This window comes from Melospiza georgiana, chromosome 9 (genome assembly GCF_028018845.1).
Source record: "Melospiza georgiana isolate bMelGeo1 chromosome 9, bMelGeo1.pri, whole genome shotgun sequence".
Taxonomy (NCBI): domain Eukaryota; kingdom Metazoa; phylum Chordata; class Aves; order Passeriformes; family Passerellidae; genus Melospiza; species Melospiza georgiana.
In genome coordinates this window covers 1,919,568-1,946,197 of record NC_080438.1, presented here as the reverse complement: position 1 = coordinate 1,946,197, position 26,630 = coordinate 1,919,568, and the positions used below count along the sequence as shown (strand labels likewise).

General features: G+C 55.4%; 1 protein-coding gene across 8 annotated transcripts in view; it reads right to left on the bottom strand.

Moving 5' to 3' along the window:
* The window catches only part of LOC131086982 (myomegalin), a 35,988-nt gene that overhangs the window by 7,099 nt on the left and 2,259 nt on the right, over window positions 1–26,630 (bottom strand). For 2 of the 8 annotated variants that reach the window (XM_058030304.1, XM_058030306.1), the window contains exons 1-19: window positions 16,627–18,023; window positions 13,240–13,359; window positions 11,640–11,759; window positions 11,316–11,408; window positions 10,991–11,206; window positions 10,321–10,479; window positions 9,860–9,973; window positions 9,552–9,689; window positions 9,091–9,270; window positions 8,669–8,863; window positions 8,252–8,401; window positions 7,189–7,267; window positions 6,584–6,672; window positions 6,298–6,414; window positions 5,745–5,882; window positions 5,327–5,442; window positions 4,606–4,733; window positions 342–430; window positions 98–246 (exon numbers count right to left, since the gene is read on the bottom strand). In XM_058030304.1, coding sequence (XP_057886287.1) covers window positions 98–246; window positions 342–430; window positions 4,606–4,733; window positions 5,327–5,442; window positions 5,745–5,882; window positions 6,298–6,414; window positions 6,584–6,672; window positions 7,189–7,267; window positions 8,252–8,401; window positions 8,669–8,863; window positions 9,091–9,270; window positions 9,552–9,689; window positions 9,860–9,973; window positions 10,321–10,479; window positions 10,991–11,206; window positions 11,316–11,408; window positions 11,640–11,759; window positions 13,240–13,359; window positions 16,627–17,775 — 3,539 coding nt within the window. In that variant the 5' untranslated portion in view covers window positions 17,776–18,023. Of the gene's footprint in view, window positions 1–97; window positions 247–341; window positions 431–4,605; window positions 4,734–5,326; window positions 5,443–5,744; window positions 5,883–6,297; window positions 6,415–6,583; window positions 6,673–7,188; window positions 7,268–8,251; window positions 8,402–8,668; window positions 8,864–9,090; window positions 9,271–9,551; window positions 9,690–9,859; window positions 9,974–10,320; window positions 10,480–10,990; window positions 11,207–11,315; window positions 11,409–11,639; window positions 11,760–13,239; window positions 13,360–16,626; window positions 18,024–19,140; window positions 19,244–19,505; window positions 19,661–19,734; window positions 19,859–20,521; window positions 20,599–21,019; window positions 21,131–21,560; window positions 21,740–21,909; window positions 21,969–26,630 lie in introns of those variants that run through there. The other 6 variants (XM_058030307.1, XM_058030309.1, XM_058030311.1 and 3 more) reach the window with 5 other exon arrangements.

Genomic DNA, 26,630 nt, shown 5'->3' with positions numbered 1-26,630 from the left:
GGGCACAAGGCACGGTAAAGGACGGGCAGAGGCCGGGGTGAGGCAGGGTGTCCCCTCCGGCCGCTGCCCCCCCGGCTGCAGAGCCCAGAGCCCTTGCCTGATGTGGGACACGGAGGAGAAGCCGGCTTCCTCCAGCTGCGCCTTCAGCTCCCGCAGCTCCTGCTCAGCCCGCAGCTCCCGCTCGGGCACGGTGGGCGCTGCGCTCCGTTCGGTGCCCCCGTTGTCCTTGCGGGCCCGGGGGTTGCTCTGGAGGCACAAAGGGTGACAGGGACGCGGTTTGGCGGTGGCGCGATGCCCGGCTCCGCCACCCCCGCTCCCGGCGTGGCGCTGCCCCGACTCACCTGCTGGGGTGCCAAGCCTCGGGCCGCCTCCTCCTTCATGCTGTCCGTGAAGTTGGTGCTGCCATCGGTGTGTGACCCTGCGGCCTGACCTGGGGACAGCACAGCACACGGGGCGCTCAGAGCAGGGCGCTGGCAGCGCTGTCTCTGTCCCCTCCTCCCGCCGGTACCCACGGTCACCGCGGGCAGCCCCGGGCCGGTGCCTGCTCCCACACGCACCCGGGGCTGGGCCGAGCTTCCCCCGCTGTCCCTGGGGGCTGCCACCCCCTCCCCGCACACTGCACCCCGTGCTGGCCCAGAGTGAGGGACGGGACAGCCCCGGGGATGGGAGCACGGCAATGGCTCCTGCCCCATCCGCGCCTTGTGCTTGCTGCCCTGACAGACAGACAGACAGACAGACACACCACCCACCCTGCAGCCACTCCACACGCCACAGCAGCAGCAGCAGCAGCAGCACAGGCTTGGGCAGGGAGCCCCGCTGGACTGCCCCAGCCCGGGGGAAGGATTGGGGTGCACACCCCACATCCCCTGCCCAGGAGCAGCCACGCTGCCCTCAGTGCCCAAACCGTGCTGCCAGGCATGGCCTGGGGCTCCCTGCAAGCCCTGGGCTGGCTTGGCAGAGCTAAAGGGACACTTGTGTCCCTACATGTGCACAGAGAGCTTGGGCAGAGCTGGGGTCACGCTCTTCTGCTTGCACACAGCTCTGCTCCTGTGCCCTTGGTGCCAAGCCTGGGTGAGGACACAAGCCCCTTGTCTGGGCAGCTGGGACACGGCTGTATCCCCAATCCCTGTCACAGACATCTTTTATGAAAAATCCTTTCCTTAGGATTTTTCCTCCTGAGAAGCTGACAGGCCTCAGCAACAAAATGTAAACATTGATTATCTGCTGCTGTGGAATGCAACAGGTGCATCTGTGATTGGTCTCATGTGGTTGTTTCTAATTAATGGCCAATCACAGTCAGCTGGCTCAGACTCTCTGTCTGACCACAAGCTTTTGTGTTATCATTCTTTCTTTTTCTATTCTTAGCTCGCCTTCTGATGAAACCTTTTCTTCTATTCTTTTAGTATAGTTTTAATATAACATATGTCATAAAATAATAAATCAAGCCTTCTGAAACATGGAGTCAGATCCTTCCTCTCTTCCCTCATCCTCAGACCCCTGTGAACACGGTCACAAATCCCTCCTCTCCCCAGGGGAGAGATATTTAGACAGGGCCCAAGACTGTCCCCCAGAGCTGTGCAGGGCCAGGTTCCACAGCTGCCTGTGCACCAAAGGAGAGGTAACTGCTTTGCCTGTGGCCAAATCCATCAACTCTGGAGCTGCCAGGCAAGGCAGAACACAGAGCAGGGGAGCACAGAGAGATGCTGTCAGGAGAGATGCCAAGCACCCCTGCTGAAGGAGAAGCCAGCAGGGATGCATCTGGCTCTCAGGAAGAACAACCTAGCAGCACCCAGGAAGGTGCCTTGCAGCAGGGCAGGCTGTGCTCATAGCTGGGGACACGCTCAGGAGAACCCTGTGTGCTACGAGGCTGCAAAAACGTGGGGGCACCCCACTGCTGAACCTGGCTAGACACCACCCTGCACGGTGGAGCCTGTCCAGGGAAGCAGCCGTGTCCCAGGGAGCAGGGACAGCCACCACTGCCACACAAGGACAGCCACCACTGTCACAGGGAGCAGGGACAGCCATCACTGTCACACAAGGACAGCCACCACTGTTCCAGAGAGCAGGGACAGCCATCACTGTCCCAGGGAGCAGGGACAGCCATCACTGTCACACAAGGAGAAACGCGGTTCTGGGAGGGAATCGCTGGGCGGCAGCAGCAGCGCAGGGAAGCAGCAGCTCCTGCAGGCGGCACTCGGCACAGCCGGAGCTCAGCCAGGAGCCCCAGGGACAGAAGCAGAAGGTGCCGGCGGCTGAAGCAGCCGGGGCGGCAGCAGCGCCTGCCTGGGGGCCCGGAACGGTGAGGGGATCAGACCGTCGGCCACAGACTTTGCTGGGGGCTGAGGGCCACCACAAGGCTCTCTTTGGGTCGCCGTGGCCGAGGGACCACAGTAGGGTCACACAGCTGCTCTGGGAACCAGCCCTTGTGGCAGGACACAGCATCCTTCTCACCACTGCCCACAGCTCCACACGGCTCCCAGCGCTCCCGGGCTGGGTAAAAGGGAGCGCAATTCCCAAGGAAAAAGGACCCCAAACCCAACTAAAAGCAAGGGGCAGAGCAGGGAGGCGGCTGAGGAGCAGGGATGTGTGCACACAGGGCAGCTTGCCCTGGATGATCACCGTGTGCTTGAGCCCCCGCCACAGCAGGAGCACACCAGGCTGCTCGGCTCTGTGTGCCACCAGCACGGGAGACAAGAGGTGCAGCCACAGCTCTGCTTCCCCACACACTCCGCAGGCTCTCAGCCCAGCCTGAAGGCACAGAGGATTAGTTACATGCTTGCAAATTGTACACGGGACACAAGGGGCTGCACAGGAGCCTTCACACTGCTGGGGACAAGGGACAGGAAGCAAGGTCCTCGGGGAAGTTCAGGAGGAAGGAATGACTTCCACAAAGAGCTACGAGACAGCACAAAGCACTGCACGGTTTGACAGAGGGTGAGCTCGGGCAGGGAAGGCTCAGCCAGGACTATCAGAGATAAGAGGGAGCCTTAAAGGAGAGGCCAGAAAAGCTGGGGGGCACGAGCCTAGGATAACACTGCCCCTAAGGAGCAGTGATGCCAACAGCAAAACAGACACAGGGCAGAAGGGAGGTGCCTGAGCACCAGCCAAGACTCCTCTCAGGCCGTGCCAATGAGTCTGGGCACCCAAGGGACCAGCTGGGCATCAGTGCCAGGACGGCAGGGGGACAATGGAAAGGTAAGAACAGGGACACAAAGGCTTGTAAAAAGTGAGAAGCAAAAGGATGAAGAGAAGATGGTGCTACAGGAGAAGTGAGAAGAAGGGAATGAGATGAAACAAAGAAAGGAAAAGCTGTGTCCCTTCGAGCCACAGGGGAAGGGCTGCAGTCACAGTGGGGCAGTGCTGCCCTGCTGGGTGCCAAGGGGAGCTCTGCTGCCCCCCAGCCCCGGGGGCACGGGGAGGAGAAGCCCCCAGGGCAGCACAAGGCACAGGTGGTGCCAGCTGAAGCACTTGCAGGGAGCCATGCAGCAGTCTCAGTGCAGGTGTGCAGCCCAGCACCACAGAGCTCTTCTGCTCTGCCTGCCCCTAGCTCAGCCTCCCCAGCAAGCACAAACAGATGCTCAGAGCTGCAAAATGTGCTCCTGCCACCCTGAGAAGTGAGTACAAGACAGCAGATCCACAGCCCACTGTGCAGGGGAAGCCCTGATGCTTGCAGGGTTGTTGCTACTGTTTTTCAGCTTTCACACCAGCTCCCACATTCCCAGAGAAGGTGGAAGAGGACCTGGACAAGGAAGCAGAGGTGCCAAGGGAGACAGACACCTCAGAAATAGGTCCCATGGCCCAAGGGGCACGTGGAGCATGTAAGGGATATGTACATGTTTGAGTAAGGGAGCAGACCCAGCCCAGACCCTGGGAGCAGGGACAGGTCTCAGTCCCCCCAAACCATCTGTCTAAAAGAAGAGGAAACTCTCCCATGAAGGCACTCACAAGTTAGGTTGAAACTACTTACAATTAGGAAAAAAAAAGCCAGTCAGTAAAATCATGAACACTGGAGTAGGATTTGGTTTAAGCATAAACTGAATTGCTGGTTCTACACTCAAGTCTTGTGTAAAAGGCCCAGGCAAGTGTCCCCAGGTCTTGAATTCTCATCTCTGGAACACACTTTTCCAGATACACTGTCTCCCTTTGGGCCAGCCACCATCAACCCAAGGGGTGGGTGTCACTGGGTAAGAAAAATGGTGAGGGAATACAAAAACTCACACTCATGCACTTGGGAGATGATAGAAAACATCTGGTGTTTCCTTCAGAGATAGGGAATCTTTATTTGGCCCACGGTGGTTGCAAAAGAAGGGAGATAGAGGGGAATAACTAAAATGGAATGATTTGAATGTGCAAATACATCAGTGGCCACCAGGGTGGGTCAGACAGGAACGTACACGAGACACGAGGTGGATTGCACTGATCGCCGTTTCCAAAGCAGCTCAAAAATCAAACAACAAGAGAAGCCCTGCAGCAGTTCTATCGTACCACAGCAAGTACCACAGCTCAGTCAGTGACACAGGTTAGTGAACCGTTTCCGTGGCAGCAGGCGGGCCCGTGCTCAGAAGGCATGCTGGGGTACGACTGTCACACGCTCCTGTTCCCCACCTCCTATGGCGCCCTGCGTCTCCAGCCTGCTCAAACACTCCAAGCTTCTTCCAAGGGCTTCTTCCAGCTGGCCCCGCAGCTCGTGGACCCCTTCCAGCTCCACCTGCAGGGCGTGGTCTCTGGCAGCGCTGAGGGAAGAGGGTTAGGCCGGCCCCGCCCTCGGACACCGAGCCAGGCACAGCCCCGGGGCTCCGTCACCTCCTGCCTCACCCCCAAGCTCCCCGGAGCACAGCCACCCCCAAAAACGGCCCCAGCCCGCGGCAGGGGCCTGGAATCGCAGCTGCTCTGCAGTACTTTCCCAAGCACTCCACTTATGTGCTCCCTGGCTATCAGGTAGCTCAAATATCCCAGAGGCTGCAGCCCTGTGAAGGGCAGGGGATTAAATCAGGGGACAGGCCACCGCCTGGATAAGCACCTAGAGGGATCCTTATCAAGCCAACAGTTGGCTGAGAATTTGTCAGCAGTCTCTGAAAGGTGGCCAAGTGTGGGTGGGAAACTGAGCTGGGAAAAGATAAGTCAAGAACAGAGATGGAAATCTCATGGCAATGGGGGGAGTTTAGGGAGCCATTAAAGCCACACAGTGCAGCCTCTTCAAGGGAAAAAGGCAGCCTAAAACTTGGAATCTCAAAGAGGCATTTGGCTGATCCTTTGCCTAGAGTCCCTCTAAAACTGAAAACTCTCACAGAGTAGGGCAGCACAGGGCCAAGGCAGCCTCACTTACCTGTCTGGGTGTGTGTGAAACTTCACCAGGCTGCCATAGAGCTGCCTCTCTGCCTGGAGAGCCTCATTTAAGCGATTCCTCTCTGCCACCAGCCCTTCCAGCATCAGTAACAACTGCTTGGAGAGAAGAGACAAGGTGCAGCTCTTAAACAGAGACAGAAACCAAAGGAGGTTATCTAGCTGTCCCTGACAAACTGGGGGTTCCCTTTCCTCTCTTGCTTGTGTCCATGTCATCCCTGGACTCCCAAAAAGCCTCTGCTCTTTGGACAAGTGCTAAAGAAAGCTGATCTCCTCTGCATTCCCACAATCACACACAGCCAGCTTCCAAGAACAAGCACATCCTGGCTGAAAACAAAGCCTCATACCTGAGTGCCAGCAGAAACACAAACACACCCAAGCCTGCCCCACTGGCACATTACCTGTTGCCTTCTGTTTCCAGCAGCCTCCTGTCCTTGGGACTCTGCCACAGCCACTTTCTCCCGAAGCACCAGCACTTCTTGTGTCAGCCTTTCCATGGCTGGAATTTCTTCAGGATCCACCAGCTGCATCTGCAGATCCTGAAACCCAACAAACAGCAGGAGAGCTCAGTGAGGAAGGGATCAGTAACAAAGACAGCTGCACCTTTGCAAACCTCCCTGGAATGCAACTGCCAGAAGTTTCCAGTGCTTGGAAAGATCCAGGTCTCCAAAGGAAAAAATGCCAGAGCACTGAGAGTGGATTAGGCACAGACCAGAGTGCTCAGTAAGAACCAAGAGGGGTGCACTCTGATTAAAGGGCTTGAAACACCAAATAAGAACAGTCTGGGGGTTTGGGGCCTTTGCCTTCTGGCCAAAGGAACCTGAGAGCTGTAGGCAAACCAGCAGCAATAGCATCTGGTATAGCCAGCCACACTGCTCTGAGGATGTGGGGAACAAAGAGACTCCTCTGCAGCATTCCCAGGTGGAACTCCCCCAGCCCAGCACAGCATCTCACCTTGATGAGCTCCTCTTTCATCTGGATGGTTCTGGTCAAGGACTCAATATCTGAGGCCTGCACCTGCAGCTCCTCCTCCTGTGTGGCCAGGACAGACTGGAGAGCAGAGAGCTCCCGCTGCAGAGGGAAGAGAACTGCTGAGAGCCAACACCCCCCTGCAGCACACTGCCCCCCATTTCCCACTGGGGCACCCTCACAAGAGCAGGGTCCAAAGTCTCCAGTGAGGGGCAGCCCTAAGGTCTCCCAAAAGCAAAGGAGATCAGCACAGGCTCCATCACAAGCTCACCCTGCTTTCCCTTTCCTTCTTTGCCATTAGCTCCAGCTCCTCTTTGGCATTGACAAGATCCTTCTCCAGCTCTGCTGCTGACATTGTAACTGCAAAGACAGCTTGGTTACTGCAGGAACACCGTGTGCCAGTTCAGACCTCAGGATCACACACAATAATCCCTCTCTGGCAAGACAGGGCCCTGGTGCTTGTGCTCCCTATCACACTGTTCCTCAGTAAATGATTGTCTTCCCTGCTTGGTCTTTAAACAGCAGCCAAAAGCAATGGCAACATCACAGGCCTGCTGTCCTACCCCTGGCAAAGTTCATGTGTCCTGGTCCCAAAACAGTTACACATTTGTCTCAGCTCAGCCTGAAACAAAGTCAAAAACTGTCCAGTGGGCAGCATCAGATCTTGAGCAGAAACTCCTCACCTCAAACCCAACAGCTTTCTCTTTCCCTTACTCCCATCCTCAGAAACCACCCAGAAGACAGGCAGAGCTTTATTTCAAAACTCTCTTGTTCAAAGTTCTCTGCTCTTCCTCAGTTTTATGTAATCATGTTTCCCCCACAGCAGAAAGCCCTGGTCATATTTGGGGACCTCAAAAGATGCTGTCCCACACTCACCTCCCTCTGTCCTGCAGCTGCTGTCTTCCTGTGGGGATGCAGCAATGACTGTAGCTCCATAAGCTCTTTGCAGTATCTCCTGAAAACATAAAAGGTTTGCATTTTCATGGGGAACACACAGCTTCCCCAGAACTCCAGGACTGCAGCAAAGCTGCTGGCTGTTGTGCTGACACCTCTAAAACGTGAACAAACAATGAAGGGGATGTAGCCTGGCAGCAGGAACAAGTGAATTGCACCCAGAGGTTGTACTTGTGGGGAAGAGGGCACTGGCCTTGTTTTATTTGGCACTGGGAAGCTGCTGGCAGCAAGTGTCCTCACAGTAAAGATTAAACAGGTTTCATCAATTGCAGCAAGACCATCTTTCAACTGAGACTCATCTTTATCTCAGATGTGGCCCAAAGAGACCATGCAGGAAGGAAAACAGATCCCTGGAAGTCTCTAGAGCTGGGAATAGAAACCTGTTTACAGCTGCCTAAAAACATTCAACAAGTCAGCTCATCAGTAAACCATTAACAGCTGCTCAAGTGGGAGCCATGGCATATGCAGCCTTGGAGCTGTGCTCAGCCTCAAAGGGGGTTTTAGCAAAGCTGCTTTAAAAATACCAACTCCAATTGTGGAAGAGACAGCAAACAGCCAGCAGGCTCTGCCAAGAATTAGTGAGACCTAAATTTAGCTCTCTTGTCCCCTCCAGAATGTGACAATGTCAGGGAGGGGATTACAATACAGCAAGGCAGCCCAGCCCAAGGAAGGAGTGGGTCAATGCTACAAGGTCAAAGGGTGCATGTCTTTCATACTCTCATGTGCCCCAGGGATTCAATTACTGCTCCATCAAAACAAAAAGAGACACTGAGTGACAAAGGCTGGTGAAATCAAGATCAGAACACTCAGGCAGCATTCCTGCTCCTCAGTTTCTCCTTCTCCTATAGGAAGACTTTTTGTTAATCCCACTTTCATTTCTATCATTCTCTGTGGTGCTCTTCTCTCTCCTATGTCTTTCTGTGGCAATCAGCTCTTTCTGAAGCCCCAAGGCCACAGGCAGAGGAACACAGTGCACGATTCTTACTTGTATGGGTTGTTTGTCCTGCTTCAATGGCCTGGCACCAGCTGACTGGGTCCCAACAGGGTCCTTCCCCTTCCCCAACACGTGCTGGCGCAGCAGCTGTAGCTCACTGCTCCTTTCAGCCAAAGCCTGTGCCATCTTCTCTGCAGCCACCTGATTGAGGGGGGAAATCAGGGATGACTAGGGTTAGGGTCCTAGTCCCTCTTCTTCCTTGGAGACTAAGGGAAACCACCTCAACATTCATGTGTCACTGGAGACTCCAAGTGCTCTGCAAACCAGCTCCTGGCCCCTCACACCCACTCCAGTGCAGCCCTCCAAACTCTGCTCTGTTCTCTCAGTCCACTCCAGGGCTTCTCTCTGCATAACAACAGTCAGTGGCACCCACCTCAGCCTCCCAGTGTGGCACTGCACCAAACTCACTCTGCTCTGCTGCTCCTTGGTGCTCAGAGCCTGCAGCAGCTCCCGAATTTCAGCATCATGCTCCATGGTTTGCCGGCTGCGGTCACTGAGGAGATCCTGCAGCATCTTCTCCTTGTGCTGGAGGCGCAGGCACAGCTCTTCTGCCACCTCAGTCTGCCCGGGGCCCAGCTTGCACAGCAGGGTTGCTGTAAGCTCCTGAGGAAGGGGGAGGAAAGGAGTGAGACTGGGAGTTGTTCAAGGACTCTCCAGCCTGGGTGTAGCTGAGGGAGCAGTGTCAGCAGGCACAGGTATGCTCAAGTGCCAGAAGCAGCCAGCCTTCAAACGCTGAGCGCAGCTTCAGGTGAGGCAGCAGCAGCCTCTGCTTTGGCACCACTCTCTCTATGGACAAACTGAAGGCTCAGGAAGCCAAGCTAAGGCCTTACCTCCACTTCCTTGTTCCTGTCATGCAGGCAGGTCTGCAGCTGTTGGATGATCCCCTCCTGCTCCTTCTGCCTGCTGCCAGATTTGGCTTCAATCTCCTCTTTGAGCCAGCGGAGGTTTTGGCAGGTTGCTGAGACCTGCTCCAGTTCCAGAGTTCTGGCTTTCAGGAGGCTCTCCAGGCTCTGAGTACCACAAGAGAAGCAGCTCAAGCAGGGACACAAACTTAATGCTGAATTAAGCAAAACTGGAAATTCTCTACTGCTAGCAGAGTCACACAGATTCACCCATCTGCTCCAGGTGGCCTCTCTGCCCAGCCCAAACAAGAGTGCGCCAGGAACCTGCCCCACCACGAGGCCAGAGGAAGCCAAACACCTGCAGACACTGTCCCCAGAGCACTGACAGGAAGGTGTGTGTGACACCCTGTCCCCAGAGCCCTGCTGGGCTGTGCAGGGCCAGCACTCACGTGGATGGTGGCCTCGTTGCTGCAGAGGACACTGCGCAGCCTGTCCAGGTCGCTGCCGCGCTCCCGCATGGACACGCGCAGCTGCTGCAGCTCCTGCTCCTTCTTCTCCAGGGCACAGAACTTCTCATCTACTGCTCTCTGGGTGACAGAGGGCATCATTCACAATGGGGGCATGGGGCTCTGCAGCCAACACCCTCTGTGTGTTGGACTTCAGCTCCCCCTGCCAGGGGGACGAGCCATGAAGAGCATGGTAACCCAAAGGCTGAGCCTCAGGGACAGCTGAAACACTGCCTGCAACATGTGCTCACCTCCAGAGCAGCATCCCTGTCGCTGACACGCTGCTGCAGCTTCTCCAACATGGCATTCATGGCTGCAGGGCTCTTCTCCAAGCTTTGCTGGCATTGCAGAAGCTCCCTGGACTCCTAGAGATCAGACACACACCCCCTAGTGCAACTGACAGTACAGAAACCTCCCCCAGCCCAAGGGCAGCACACAGGGATAACTTCCTCCACCCAATGCTTGCTCTAGTCCCAGCACCTGGGGATGGCTGACTAACCCTGCCAGGGCTCACCAGGCATTGCTGGGGCTGAAGAATGTGGATACCTGTGCCTTAATCCTCACCCTGGGGGCCCAGAAGCCCTCTCCTTCCTTCCTTTCTTCAAAGGACATGCATGAAAGCTACAGACAGACTTTTGCATGGCCAAACACCAAAGCAGGAGCAGGGACTCCATTTAATTATGCTCAAGTCAGATCTTTCTGCTGATCTCACCTGCAGAAGCTGCTCCTTGTGTGCCAGCTGCTGAGTCAAACGCTGAACCCTCTGCTCCTGGGCCTGCAGCTCACAGCTTTTCTCCCACTCCAAAGTCTGGAGCTGCTGAGCCTTGTCCTGCAGCTCTGCCTGCAGCTGTTGCACCACAGCACGCAGCTCCTGCAAAGAAAAGGCAAATACCTTGCAATTCAGTCCTCAACACAACCATAAACAGTAGGCCAGTCTGAGAATAGCTATCTGCAATGCTACAACTTTCACATCTCAAAACACACTGCCATGGTGTTTGAATTTATTCCATTGCCCAGGGTATCCATCCACCTAAACCCCTTGCTCTGGCCACAGGCAGAGCTTTAGTCAATCACAGCTAAGCTGTGCAGCAGGGGACATGAACATCACAAAAAGAGATGGGACACTTGCAGAAGTTGAGTCCTGAGTAAGTGATGTACAAGTGACAACATACCCACTATCAAGGGTCTTTGCTGATTGTTAATCCTCAGCTATGACACTGAGGAGGCTGGAGAATTCTCCCTGCCACACATGTGACAAGGGGTTAGGCAATTGTGCCCAGTCTGCTGTCAGCAGAAACGATGAACCAGAGCAGAGTATTGACCACCTCAGTGCTCCTCAGTCATGCAAACCCAGAAACTTCCAGGCTAAGTGCCTGTCACACCTGGTTGTGTTTCCAGGTTGCCTCTTTCTGCTGCTCCTCCTCATGGACTGTGGTCTCCAGGAGCTGGGTTGCTCTCTTGGCTTCAGCCAGCTGATGCTCCTTCTGGCGCTGAGCTCTCTTCAGTTTCTGCACCTCCAGCTTGGTGCAGAAAAGGGCGTTCTGAAGGTCGAGCGGTGACATTTGCTGCTCCTGGGGTGACAGTGGGCTCTCTGACACCTAGCAAAAAACCAAAAAGCAGGGTGCACAGAAACTCAAGAGATTCTCTTCACGTGAAGGATTTAAACACCTGATGTATGTGAGGTGTTTTATGTATTCCAGGACATACCTGCTGCTGGCCCAGATGGTTTCTGTGTAACATGTCCCGCAGCTTGGCCATGGTCTCGTTCTGCCCTTCGATGATGTGGTACAGCTCCTCTGTCTGAGCCCAGGCACAGCAAACCCAGTCAGTGGCAAAGCAAGCACAAACTCTCCCATCCCAAGCCTCCAGCCTGCGTTATGACACCTCAGCACCACACGAAAGAGGCTTTGCAAGAAATAATTGAGTGAGGTGCAGGATGCCAAGCAGTGGCTCAAGCATTCCTTCTCAGGCACTGCCCACAGGGCTGGAACAGAATTCCCTGGTTTTGGGAGCACCACCCTGAACTATTACCTTACTCTCTTTGCTCTTCAGGGCCTCATTCAGACTCTGGATTGTACGATCTTGCCTTTGTGCTGTTTCTTGAACAGATTTTAATTCGAAATTCAGTTCATTCAGCTTTTCCTGTAACAACTGAAGACAGAAACAGGTTGGGTTTATTTAATCCTGCTTAATGCTCTGTGTAAACACCCTTAAGACTCCTTACACTCCTTACTCCATACAGCCCTGGTGTTGAACACATCGAGATCAACGTGGCTCCCTCTAGAGTCTGTAAATCCTGTTGGAGCTGGGTGGAGACCAATGAGCAAACACAAAGGCCCTTCACAGCACTTATTGCAGTGCTTCTGCTGCCTCAGGTGCAGGGCAGAGGTTCCAGGTTTGGGCTCACAGACCATACTGCCTCACTCAGGCTGCCCCACAGCCCTCCCTCCAGTTCCTATCATTTGTTTCTCTTTACTCAAAAGGAAAGGGGCTGCTTCAGCCCAAAATCCTCCCAAAAATCTGAAAGAAAAATATCAGCATGAAGAAGCTACACATTCACGGATCAAATCAGTGGCTTGTTTAGCATTAAGTTCTGGCTTCAGCACAAAAGACCCTGGCCACTGCCAGGAACCTCTCAGCAGTCTCTATGGCTGGTTTATAACCTGAGAAACCTTTGCCTTTGATGGTCTCACCCTAAAGAGAACACTACCCACTCAGTTTCAGGACAGTTTGCTGTTTTCACCATAAAGCTCATGACACAGGACATGTTGTGCAGTCAAACAAGTGCTCATTAGCATTTTTAAACATGCTGCCTGTTGACATTCTCAAAGTTGAATGATACATCTCTTCCTATGAGCTTACTCAGGACTCAACTGCTGAAGCTGGAGCTGGTGCTGCCACATCATTTCCTGCTGTTGTTCATCTGTTGACACACCTGTCCTGTTATCTCTGACCTGACACACCCCCTAACCTGTTTAAACTCTTCTAGCTGAGCCCTGGGTCTCTATTTCCATCAAGCTTTGCAGCCCAGGCAGCTGCAGCACCTTATGGCCATCCCCAGATTGAAATAATTATTCCATCCCAATTTTTTCCCCACATTTGATGTGAGGATTTTTCCAGAGGATATAGAGTTTAAGAGCAGAATTAAGAACATATACCCTTCTCAACATGCGTTAGTATTGATCTGCCTCAAGAGAACTCAGATACATGTTTCTTTCCCAAGTATTTAAACAGAAATGAAACCAGGACTCCCTCTCCTACACCAGGCTCAGCCCATGCAAATCCAAGAGACAGGAAACACCCTTGTGCATCTCCTTCACCAGCTCCTGGAAGGCTTGCCAGGCAAGTGGAAAGTTCCTCTAAAATAATGATTTGCAAAATTAAATATGGAAAATTTACACAGCAAGTGCAAAGTTCCTTCAAAATAATGATTTGCAAAATCAAATATGGAAAATATACACAGCCCAGCTGCAGGAAAAAAAAAGGTAAATGCTTTTAATTGAATCTGACAGCCAATAGCCCTGAGAATCACACACCCTTGCTGGGAGAGAGGTGCAGGTACCAGGAGGCACCCTCTGACACTAACCACACCAGACTCACAGCACTGGATGTGCTCTCCATGCAGAAATACCTTGTTGGCAGCTTCAGAGTGCTGGAGTTTGCCCTGCAGCTCTGCTGCACGCACACCGGCCACGTGCTCCCCTTCTGCAGCGCTGCCTGGAGCTGCCTGCTGCCCTTCATGCTGCAAATTCTGCAAGGAGAAACACAGAGAAACCTGAGACAACGGCCCAACTCCTGCCCTGGCTTCTTCCCTTCAGCTGTCAGCCACCACAGGCCCTGCAGCAGGGTTTAAACACGCCCTGTGTGCTTTGCTAACTGGCTCTGAGACACCACTCTGCCCGTGTGTCCCTTCCCTGGGGTGCCAGGCTGGCACCTGGCAGCTCTCTGCCTCATCTGCCACCAGTGCCCTGGTGCACCAAGGCTCTCACTGGGCTCCCTGCCTCCCCTCACTGCTGCACCACGAGCCCAGCAGCTTCTTGAGCTCTAGCCACCGTCTGTGGGCTAAGTCATATCCCTGAACCTGCTCTCCTTCCCCTGTGCCCTGCTGGCATTTTAAAAAAGCCTCAAAAGCCACACTGAAATGGTTCCCATGTTCTGTGTCTTTATCAAGCATACAGCCTTCAATCCTTCCCACCAGCTCCTAGCAGTCACCCCCTGCTCTGAACCCCTCCATTTGTGATTTTCTGGGCTCTCCTTCACCACTTCCCATGCTCCAGCACCCACACCGAGTACAATTCCCTGCAGCTCCTCAAACAGGAGCGAATTCAGTGCCACAGCTGAGATTTTTTTTTCATGACACATACCCATTTATTGGGAATGTAAACAGCCCACTTTGTGCCACGTGGCCTGCCAGAGCCGGCTGGCTGAGCACAACACTAATCCCTTGTCATCCCTCCTTACAATTCTGCTGTCCCCCGCCCAGCGAGTTAACTCCTTAGGGCAGCACTCCACCCCAGCCAGCCTCTGCAGCCCTCACAGGGCTCCTTCAGCGTTCCTGAATATTATCAGCCACACAAGACTGGCTGCACTGGTGCCTGCTCTAGGTGGGAGCCCTGGAAAGGGCTGCTGGATGCAGCACAGAGGCTGTGGGAACGTGGCAGGGCTTTTTGGAGCACCAGCCCCAGAGCAGTCAGCTCCAATTAGCCCTGTCAGGCTGAATTCTCATCCTCAGTGGGCACAGAAATGCTGTCTGTGGGGAAGCCATCAGCACAGGGAAGCTCCCTCAGATCTGTGCCTCTCACAGACACAAGTAACACCTCCCTTTACCCTGATGTTTTGTTAGGATTTCAGTGAATCCTTACAGTTGTGCTGATTACAAATTTTCTCTGCCAAAAGGCTCTGGATGAGGCAGGGAGACCTGCTGGAATCTGTCACAGCAGCTTATTTTGAAATAAGGCTGATTAAAACAGAGAGGGGGAGGGGGGAAGGAAAACACATTTCCTCAATTTTCACATTAGAAAAAGGGCTGAAAACCTGGAAAGAGCTAAGAGAGCAGGGAGGGGAAATGCAGAGCCAGCTCCAGAGTCCAAAGTTCCAAAGCCCAAGCTGCCTCCCTTGTGCCTCCCCGCAGCCATGTCGACTTCTCCAACATCAGCATTTTACTGCCAATCTCTCCAGCAGCCCCAGCACACACTGACCCAAGAGAACACTTTGAAAATGACAATCAGGGCCCTCTCTGAGCCTGCCGAGCTCAGAGTGCCCAGCACAGAGCCTGGCTGTCAGGGCAGCTGCGGGAGTGCCTCACAAAGGCTCCCTCTGGTGCCACCGCCCTGCGGCTGTGCTGGCCAAGGGGAGGAATGGATGGCTCAAGAAACGGAAGATGGCACCTACAAGGCCACACGCCCTGACATCAGAATGCTCCACAAATGTAAAGAACTGCAAAAGCAGTGAGAGAACTGTGGTCCTGTATATTCTAGATATTCCTTTCACATTTATGGACAGGAATCACTGGACAGCAGCAGCACCTGACTTATAGGAAGGGTGTTGCTGTGACAAACTGAAAGAAAAATCATTTGTGTAAGAACTACTCAGCCTACTGGCTGCATCTGCCTTCCCATTTTTGCTCTTCAAGCCATCCGAAGGATTAAGCCCTTCCCCCTTCAGCCAGACCCTGAGCTGAAGAGCTGCTGCTGTCACACCGAGGGACCGGCAGTGAAAAAAATCCCGCAGGATAAAATCCTGGCAGGGCCGGTCGGATGGCAGAGGCTGCAGAAACTCCTCAAAACACAGCTCCTAGAGGGGGAGCCACACAAAGCCAACCTGCAAACACGCCGCCACGCTGCTCAGAGAAATCCCATTTTCACCCTGCAAACACACCCCAAGCAGTGAGAACCATCAGCGAATGAGCTGCCATGCCCTGGTTCACATCCTCGGCTGCCGGCGCGGTGCCTTTGTGCTCCAAACTCGTTTTCCTACGTTCCTCCCTAGCATCGATTCTCGAGCAGGCTTTTATATGGCAAAAAGCCCACAGCTCCGGGAAACGCCCGAGCAGATGGGACAGCGAGCCGGCTAAAGAGCAATCCGGCACCGCCACAGTTGCCATAGAAATAAACGAGCATTTTCCTAATCCCACAGGCTACCCACAGCATTAGGCAGCACTACTGCTAATGGGAATGCAATTAGGCTGACACGGATATTCCACTATTGAACCTGACTGAGGCCTTCTATTCATTACTGGACGTGGTAAAGAAGTGAATTCAGCTTCTTGACGGCATACTAAAGGACATTTCATTAAAGCCAGCTAAACAGAGGCGACCTGGAGCTAGGACTGCTATCAAGAGAGATAACAGCATGCCAAAAGCAGGAGCTTTCATCCCCTCTCAGCAACACCTGCCGCTAAGTGATAGATCTTTTCAAAGGATCAGAAAATAAACCAATTATCTTGAATACCAACCCTAAAGTCATCCTCTGGCACAAATCCACCTGCGAGGAAAACACCTTTTCCTCAGGGCACACGCCACAGATGCCTGGGTGGCTCTGCACGTTGGGCAGGTGGAGGCCTGACCTGCAGAGGCAGGTGTTCCCCCACGCTCCAACCATTACTCAGGCACAAAGACAACACACCTGCTGCAAAACACATGCCCAGAAGCTTGAAATACTCCCTGGAGTTGTGGATAAAAGGCACGCCGACTTTAAGCTTAAAGATGAAGTGAAAGGGGTGTTTTCTCAGCAGCAAAACGACAAAGAGCTCAGACCCACACCCAGCAGGCTGCAGTGTCAGGGAGGGCTGATGGAGGGGGGGCAGGGTCATTTCCCAGAACACCGGGAGGAAACAGGAGACAAGAGAATGACTGAGGAGAGAGGCAGCACACCTAAAAAGGACCGGGCTGCCTATTCTTAGCCCCTGATCAGCCACACGTGGCTGGCTGCATTATCTCAGCACAGAAGAATCCCCAGCGGGCTCGGCACTGGACCACGAGGACAATGCTCAATGGAAGGGCGGCACCGTGACCTCTACCTGTACCCGCAGCGGCATATAATCCTCATAGAGGTCATCCCACAGCTCCTGCAGCTCGGAAATTTCCAGGGGAAGGCCCAAAGGAGCTCTGGAAAACGATTTTCTGTCCGTGTTCATGAAGGAAGAACTAGCACATGCTAAGCCGGCAGAAGCACTGCCATCTGCCAAGTCATGGCTGAGCTTGGGAGGGGGCACGCTGGACTTCACAGGAATAGGCAGTCTGCTGCCTCGGGGGCTCTGAAGGGGTTTGTAGTCCAAAGTCTTGATCAAATTGAGGGCCAGCTCCAGCCTGTTCCCGCTCAGGGAAGAGCTCGGGGTCATGCGATCATCCGAGAAATCGTCACATTTCCCATTCCCTTTTAGCCCCTTATCTGCATCTTCATCCTTCTGCTGCGGAGGGCTGGCCTCCACCGTGGTGTCCAGAGACTCGAGAGAGGACGCGGGTGTGCCTTCCTCCATGCTGTCCCCATCCACAGCCACCCTGGAGCAGGTGGACTCGGCCACATCACACACAGACGACTCCTCGTTGCCCATGCTGGCCGACCAGCGGCTGGACAGCCCGCAGGAGATGCTCCTGGCCACCTTCCGGGGCACCTTGCAGATGGCCTCGTAGTCGGCGTCGGCCACACGCAGGGCAGCGCAGCCCCGGCAGCGCCGCGGGCGGCTCCCGGCCCCCTCGGAGCCGTGGCAGCTGTGCGGCTCCAGGCCGTGCTCCTCCTGATCCATCCAGTACTCAAAGCCCGAGTAAGTGAAGTCCTCCTGCAGGAGGGCAGCGTACCGCGCATCAGGCAGGTTGGACAGGTCCACGGTCCCCTCCCCAGCCCTGTCCTCCGTGCCGGAGTCGTCGTTGTTCCTGCGGTACATGCTGGCGATGCAGAACTTGAGACGGTCCTTCTCCAGCAGCAGCTTCTGCAGGCGCTCGATGGAGAGGGCCTCGATGCGGGCGATGACGGTGTCGAACCTGTAGATGCGGTCCAGCATGAAGGCACACTTGCTGCAGGCGAACTCGGACCTGCCGTCCCGGCACAGCTCCCTGCCCAGGACGTGGGAGAGCAGCACCTGGAGGTTCAGCTTGGCCGCCGTGTGGAAGATCCATCGCCGCTGGTTGCCGCACAGCTCCCGGCCGCAGATCCGGCAGTTTTCCTTCATCCTCGCTCCCTCCCGGCACACAAACCCACTGCTGCGGGCTCTCAGGAGACCTTGCCGAGGTCAGCACATCTCCCTCAGTCCCTGAGCCCGCCGGCACGTCTCACCGCACCAATCCCCTCTTTTTAGGGAGGTCACACGCCGGAAACCTTGATTCAATAGAAACATCCCACCCTGCGCCACCTCCTTCACATCCTCACAGCCACACCTGGGCTGGCCCCCCCGCCCCTCCGATGCTGCTCCCTCGCCTCACAGCTCAAGCCCCCGATGCTGCCCCCTGTCTCCTCACGGCTCCCGTCCCCGGGGCTGCCCCTCACCGCGGGCCGCCCCTCCCGTCCCGTCCCGTCCCGCCCCGGCCCCACCGCGCCGAGCCGAGGATGCTCCTGCCACGGCGGCGCCCGGCTTCTGGCTCAGATTTCAAGATGGCGGCCAAGCCCACCCTCCCGCGCATGCGCATGGCCCGCAAGGCCGGCCGGGATATGTAGTTGCCACGCCCGCTTGCACATGCGCAGTGGTGGCTTGCGCCACGCCCGGGCAGTGTTAGGGGTCGCGACAGAGGCGACAGTGATTGATCGGGACGCGACAGCGCAGGGATGCAGTCTCAGTGCCAGACACACACACACACACACTAGCGCTTGGCTCCAATGCAAGAGCCTCTCCCAGTGCCACGTCTCTACGCCAGTGCCTGTGCCACGTCCCCTTTCCAATGTCAGTGCCTGTCCCAATGCCAGGTCCCCACCCTAGTGCCTGTGCCAAGTGCCCATCCCAATGCCAGCACCTGTCCCAGTGCCGGATCCTTGTCCCAGTGCCTGTCTCAGAGCCAGGAGCGCCCCCAGTGCCGTGCCCAGTGCCGTGCCCAGTGCCCAGCCGCAGCAGGCAGTGTGGGTGGGCACGTCCCCGCAGCACAGTGCCACCAGCACCTGCACAGCAGCGTCCCCACAGGAGCTCTCGCACTGACAGCCCGCGGCGGCTGGGGACAGCGCCGTGCCACCAACATGCAGCACGGCCAGAGCTGTGCAGCTGCCAGGAACATGCCGCTCTGATCTCTCACAGCCCCGAAATCCTGCCTGGCACCACGCCAGGCTGCCAGGGGTATTTTAAGACTTGGGATTTAAATGGCAGACGGGAGCAAGCGGCACCAACACCCTCAGAAGGACTGCACAGGTTGATGGCTCGTCCCCTGACAGCTCACACCGTGTCCTCTGAGCCCCCCTGCTCCTCCCAGCTCCTGGCAATCACCCAGCCCTGCCAGGCTGAACACGGCACAGCCCTGGCCACAGCCCCAGAAGGGGACAGGGATGACAACAACCAGCCAAGCCCTGGGTGGATGAGCTCCTCCCTGGGGTCTCCCCACCCTTGCCCACTTACCGGGGCCCCCTCCAGACACTGCTGCAGGTCACGCTTCTCTGCTGACAGCATCTCCACCAGCTGGTTGCTGGCAGCCAGCTCTTGGGTCAGCTCTTCGATCCTCCTGAAAGTGACAAGAGGGCATGAGATGCTCAGGGACTGGGATGGCCATGGGATGACACTGAGGACAAAGGTCAATCTCTGGGGCAAAGCAGAGCAGCCTCGGGACTGCTCCCCCCTCTCCCACAGACCAGCTCTCCCCCATTGCATCCCACCAGATATGCACTGCCCCTCAGCCATGCACATCACGAGCTCCTCGGTAGTCCCCAAGAACTGGCACGGCACACAGGCTGGCAGCATAGAGGAGACATGTCTGGGACACCTACCTCTGGGCCATGGAGCCACAGCCATTGTCGCTGCTGTCCTCCTGCTTTGTCCTCGCCGCTTCCTTCAGCTTCCCTGTCAGCTCCCGGCATCTCTCCGCCTCGGCTCTGGCCAGCGCCGTGGCCTGCTCGGCCTCACTGCGTGCCAGCCTGGCCTCCTGCATGGCAGCAGGGTGAGCCCCCAGGCAGCACCCGTGCCTCCTGCCTGGCCTCACCATCCCCTGAGACTCACCTCCTGCAGGAGCTGGATCTTGTTCTCCAGGAGCTCGTAGACGTGCTCCGACTCCCGCTGCCGCTCCTCGTACTGCTGCCGGAGCGCGGCCTGGCTGCGGCTGGTCTGGCTCTCTGCAGCCACCCTGCCGGGCACAGCACCGTGTGCCACAGCCTGCTACGGCATGGCATGGCACAGCACGGTGTGCCACAGCCTGCTATGGCAACTCCTGGCACAGCACGGTGTGCCACAGCCTGCTATGGCAACTCCTGGCACAGCACGGTGTGGCTTGGCAGTGTGCAGCATGGCACAGCACAGTCTTTGTGACAGCCTCCACCCCAAACCAGCTGGGCTGGGTGATTTGTACCCCTCCAGGTGCCCTCAAGCCTGGCTGCCCCCATGTCCTGCCCTGGGGACACCGCTCCTCTGGCAGCACCAAGCCATGTTTAGGCTCTGACCCACCACACGCTTCCAAAACCAGGGTCTCACAGCTGCTGTGCCACTGCCCCCCCACCATCAGTGCCCCATGGTGAGACACCCATGCCATGGCCCCTGGGCACGGTGCTGCCCTCCCCCCCCCAAACAGGTGCTGTCCTTTATTTTTGGCTGGCGCCAGGGCTGTAAGAGGAGCCCTGTGGGTGCCCAGCCCCATTGCAAACCCCTCCAGCCCCATTGCAGACCCTTCTACTGCCTGCTCCGGGCAGGGTACAGGCAGACATCCCCTGTGCCCGTGCCCACAAAGTCACCACAGGCAGAGCATGGGCACCAGGTCTGCCCCGGGCTGAGGGGCTTGGCCAGCCCCACTCACCATGTGTTGTCCAGGGCTTGTTGCTTCTCCTGCAGCTCCCGCTTCAGGCTCTCCACCTCCACCTTCAGCTCAATGTTCTATGGAGCAGGAAGGAGGTGGGTAGGATGCCCTCAGGCTTGCCTGGACACCCCAGCCCCACTGCCCAGGGGAATGAAGAAGTGGCATGGGGGACCCCCCTGCCATGGCAGGGCTTTGGGTGCTCCTGTCAGTGAGTGGCACAGGTGGCATTTTAGCCTGTCGGCTCCGGGATGGGGTGTACCCACTCCATCTCTGTGCCCCCAAACTTGCACTGTCACCCACCCCGGGCTGGGGACTCCCTCCCAAACCCTCTCCCCGCTCCTGTCAGAGGAAACGAAGGCAAACTCCCAACAGCAGCAGCTCCCCCAGCCCCAGTGCCCGAAGCCCTCCCTGGCATCCCCCCCGGCTACACTCCCTCGACCCCATTCCCTCCCAGAAAAGAGAGGAAACCCGCTCACCCCGTCCCCTCCAGGCACTCACCCGCCGGTAGACATCGTCGCGGCTGTCCTCGCCCTTCTGCTGGACGCGCTCCTCCAGAAAGTAGATGCGGAGCTTGAGACTGAAATTCTCCTTTTTGAGGTCATTGAGGTGCTGCGAGAGCGTGCGGTACCCGTTAGCCATGGCCGGCGCTCCATGAGGCGGGCATCCCGGCACCCCTCACATGGCGCCGCCGGGACACAGCCTAGGCTCCCTGCCGCCCGCAGCTCCCGTCGCTGGCCCCGCTGCTCTCCCTTTCCTCTTTTTTTTTTTTTTTCCGCCTCCCAGGGCTATTTGAGGAATCGCTGGAGCGGGGACAGCGGGTTGGTGAAACCCGAGCCCCGGAGGCCCCCACGCGCCGCAGCCGTGAGGGCGGTGAGGGGAGCGTGGCGCCCGGCCGGGCCCGGCCCCCTGTGCCGCCGCCACCTGCCCCGCCGCCCCTGCTGCGCTCCACACCCCGCCGCTGTCACCGGGGGACCCGGCACAAATCCTGCGAGCACCCGGCGGTGCCATGCGGGTCCCAGCGCCCCGCGGTCCCTCTCACCTGCTCAAAGTCCCGCAGGGTCTGTGTGTGGGCGAGGGGCCCCATCTCCAGGTCCCGGAGGAGACCCGTCTGCGCCAAGGGGTCAGGCTGGGGCTGGGCACCCGCGGGGCCGCTGCACCCCCTCGGCTCGGCTGGCACAGGCTCCTCATCACCGTCACCCCACAGCCCTTCTTGGGAAGCTGGCAGGGAGCAAGGGCGAGCAGCAGTCAGACCAGCCAAGCGGCCGCTCCACGCCTCGTGTGGCTCCGAGGGGAGCAGAGACAAGGGGACGCCTCGGGGCCCAGAAACCCGCGGCCATCCCCGGGCGCTGCGGGACATGCAGGGGACCGGGGCTCTCGGGGTGCCTTACCCGCCATGCCTGGGGCTCCGGGCACCTCGGCTGGCACAGTGTCACTGCTGCAGGGGTCCCTGCAGAGAGCAGCACACACAGCCTGTCACACACAGCACCGGGATCCCCCCCTGTGCCACCCTGCGCTGTGACCGGGGTGCCACTGGTATCTGCACACACGTGGGGACACACGTGTGCCTCCCCACAGCCGCCGGGCAGAGGCTCTGAGTGCGCAGACACGAGGCCCTGGGGGCTGTGCAGATGGCAGCGTCCCCTCAGCAGCACTTTAGCTCCATTAGCAGCCCTGTCAGGGCCACCTGAGCCCCCAGAGCAGAGCCCACAGCCCCCAGGGGGATCTGGGGCATGAGGCTGGGCCTGGCTGCTCTCGGAGGGACCCTGTGCCTCCGTGCTGCCGTGGCTTTCCAGCTCGTAATTGGTTTTATTTTCAGCTCAGACGTGTGAGTCATTTCATGATTTAAGAGAAAGAAGGAGAAACCCGACAAATAAAAAAAAAAAAAAAAAAAACACCTGGATTGTTGGGGTTTTTCTCCTTTTAAAGAAATCAGAATGTTTATTTTATAATCTCAGCCTGACAGCTTTTTGGTAGGGTCCCAGGGTGGTGGACACTTGTCTCAGCATCAGTGTGCGCCCACACGCATGAGGCTGAGCCCCAAAAGCCAAGGAGGGCCAGCATGTTCCTGTGGCACAAGCCATGGTAGGGGCCCCGGGACCATGTCCCCAGAGCCTTGCAGCAAGGGACAGCACTGCCAACCTGGCTGGGAGCAGGAGAGGCAGACACAGGGTGCCACAGACCCTGCAGCAACAACCCGTCATGGAGGGAAACTGAGGCACAACGACTCTAAACACAGCAGCACTAAGGTGTGGCTGTGTGCCCTGCCAGACACCACAACCAGTGTGAGACCCAGAGACAAAGCACCCAGAGGTGTTGTACCTGCAGGCACAGCACATAGAGGTGCAGTGCCCAGGGGCATCTTACCCAGAGATGTGGAACCCAGAGGCACCCAAATTTCAATAACCAGAAGTGTGACTCCTGAGGAGATCGAGAGGCACAATAGCCAGGGAGCTGTGACCTCTGGAGGGGCAGTGCCCCAGGTGTGCCCCAGAGGCAAAGCATCCAACACTCAGGATGCACAAGGATGCACAACGCTTAAGGAAACACGGTGCTCAGGGGCATGATATCCCAAGGCATGACATCCCTGGAGGCAAAATACCCAAAAAGGCACATTAACCATAACATGCAAGGCTTGACACCCAGAGGGGCAACACCCAGAGGCACAACAAGCAAGGAGGGATCACAGCCAAGTACTTGATGCATAGGGAGACACAATGCCCAGAGACAGAATACCCATCCAGGCAGTACAACACCCCAAATCCTGGGGATGCTGCGGGGTGATGACCAAAGAGCCAGGAAAGGGCTAAGGCTCACCAGCCTCCACTGCTAACTTTGCACAGGGAGACGTGCACAGTTGACAGAGAGAAAGGATGAGCCGGGCAAAAGAGGAGGTCCTGTGAGATAGGATTGTCCTGCCCTGGCTCTGAAAAACTGCACAGAGCGGAACAAAGTCCTGTGACAGGAACTCTGAAGGACACCATGGCCAAAAAAGTAACTTTTTCCTGATTAAGGATTATTTGAATAATGAAACACACAACACTGCACGAGCAAAAAAGCTTAATGAAATACATGCTGCCACATAAATTGCTCTGTTACTCAAATCTCCATCTAGATCATGCAACATGTAACACAGGAGGAGGGGGATAGGATTGGGCTGTACATAAGGGGGATAAGAATTTCACCTGGTTAGGAGGAAGATCCAAAAGTACCTTGGGGACAGTCAATGGGCTACTCCTCTCTCCCTTGTCCCAAGCCACGGACACCTTGCTAAGTTTCTGCATATTATTGTTGTTATTACTTGGCTTAACACAAGTGTGCACCATCCTGAGAGGGAATAGAATGGGCCCAAAAGTGTTGGAAAAACAACAAGGAAAATCAGAGCACCCTCTCTCCTAAAAAATGGCAGATGTAGAATATACTGCTTTGAAATCAGAAAAGGAGCAACTTAAAATGTACTTGGCCACAGCTGAAAATAGGGAAAAGCAACTGCAGAAACATTTCAAGGAAGAGAAGGAGAAAAAAAATTGGAAGAAAAGGTAGACATGATGCTTGTGTGTGCTCCTGCTCCCCCTGACATCATAGAGATTAGAAAATGAATCATATTCCCTGAGGAACGGGATGGAGACATATGGGATGACCCAAATGACAGAAAACTGGGGGAAGATGCTTCTTTGTCTCCTTCAAATCCCCCTGAGTATGAAGGCAGATGCATTGTAGAAACAGAAGAGTCAACTGAGCCTTGGTGAATTGCGGGGAATCACAGCTGGAAAACAATCCCATTCAATCTGATTCACTTTGAAAAGTGCCACAAACCAGGCTGGACTGGAATTCAGCAGGAGGAATCCTATCAGTGCACACATAGTAACAGCCCACACATTCTGATCCCAGGTGGGCATCCTCAGCTATTAATGCCATTTCTAATAGATAAGGGAACACAAATTCCAGTATTAACAGAGCAGGACACTGAAAAACTGGACAGAGCTGAAATCACTGGAGTGAACAGAGCAAGTGCTACGTGCCAAACCACCAAGGCTGATTTATGGCTCCCAGGCGATAAGCACATGTCCTCCCCTCACTTTGCACAAAAGATCACAATGAAAACATTTTGGGTGTCAATGTTCTGAGCAGCCAAACCTGGCAGCTGATGCACAGCAACGTTTGGTCCTCCTGTTCAACCCTGACCCTAAAAGAAATCCAGATCCCACATTCCCCCCACAGGGTGCTTACCCTCCCTCATTCAAAAGCTGCAAATGTACCTTATTTAAAAGCTGCTGCTAATAATATCAATAAGCTGCTAATATATCAGCTGCAGAGCCCACTCCCCATGTAATTCACTGACTGATAATTCACCAAACTTTCACCCCATGTAATTCACCAGTTTGGCTAAAAACTGAATGGAGATGGCAGTTACCTGTTGCTTACAGGCACATAGATGGGGTGGGACCAGATTTGGAGAAAAGAGAGATGCCAATGCCAGTGCTGAGCCTTTAACCACTGCTGTGCCAAATATCGAGGAACTGGTAAGAGCTTCAGGGAGTGCCCCACCCATGGATGGCAACCCTGGATGTAAAATATATGTTTTTTGTGATTCCACTCCAGGAACACAACAAGGCTTCATTCACCTTCACCTGGAAGGGAGTGCAGCGTGTTTTTAATAGGCTGCTCCAGGGATACAAACACTCTCTCACTATGGCTCATAAAGCCCTGGCAAAATCTTAGCCACAACTGTGACCCACCAAATGTTACAATATATCAGTAGATCAATAATATCATCATCATCATTGAATCATCCCAGAATGGCGTGGTTTGGACAGAATCTTAAAGATCATCTCCTTCCAATCCCCCTGCCATGGGCAAGGCCATCTTCCACCAGCCAATGTTTCTCAGGGCCCCATCAAGCCTGACCTTGAACACTTCTGGCAATGGGACATCCACAGCTTCTCTGGGCACCTCAGGCCAGGTCTCATCACTCTCACAGTAAAGAATTTTTTCCAACTATCCAATTCAAACCTTCCTCCTGTCAGTTTGAAGCCATTCCCCTTGTCATGTCACGACAGGCTCTTGTAAAAAGTCTCCCTCCTTCTTTCTTGTGGGCTGCCTTCAGGTACTGGGAGGCCACAATCAGGTGAGGTGCCCCTGAAGCCTTCTCTTTTCCAGGCTGAAGAGGCCAAATTGTCTCATAGAGAGAATTCTCTCAAATTCCCTCATAGAGGTGCTCCATCCTTCTAATCAATTTGGTTGGAGAATATCCTTTGGTGGTTTTGCCAACAAAATACTAAAATACCCTTTGGTATTTTACCAATACCTTTTGGTGGTTTCACCCAAAATGTGGGTTTTGCCCATGTTTTTCCTTTTTCACAAGGAAAAATGTGAGCCTTGAGCTGTCCTACAGCCCAGCATCAGAGGCCCCAGCAGGAGGTTAAGTTCCTGTGAGTCTATTGGATTAAAGAAGCCACCTCTGTACTCCTGCAAACCACAGAAAAAACAGAACATGGACAGAATCTACCTAACATAAAGGAGTGACAGCACGTTCTGGGAACTTAAGAATTATTATTAAGACAACTGAAGTTGTCCCATCAACTTGATCCCATATGCCTGTGGTACCATATACCATAAATATATACCATATATATTTATGGGGAATGGAGGTTCAGTGTACACAGTTCCCTTTTTAATCTGTGTCAAAAGGGGTTGGAAGAGCCGGAGAGAGCAGTAGACATTTACTGCCACTCTTGCAATGACACTGGAACGTGATATTCCTATCTAGAGAAGGGCTTGCTGTCCCTGGTGGGGCAGTGACACAAGCAGAGCAGATAAGGAAAGAACAAAGGGAAGGACAGGGTGGGAATATCAGGGGGAATACCCAACTGACTGATACCAGGCCATCCTGTGCTGGTCACAATGCCTCAGACCGGGACCCTGGCAGTGCTCTTAGCAACCCAAAAATAACCTTATGTCAGGGAAACAAAATGTGACTGCTCAGGGCCATCCCAGGGCAGTGCCCAGCCAGCCAGAGTGGCAGCCCCGTGCCAGGCCACAGCACTGCTGGGCCAGCAGGAGCCCAGGGCTCTGCCACAGCCGTGGCACGTTGGGCTGAGCGGGGGCTCCC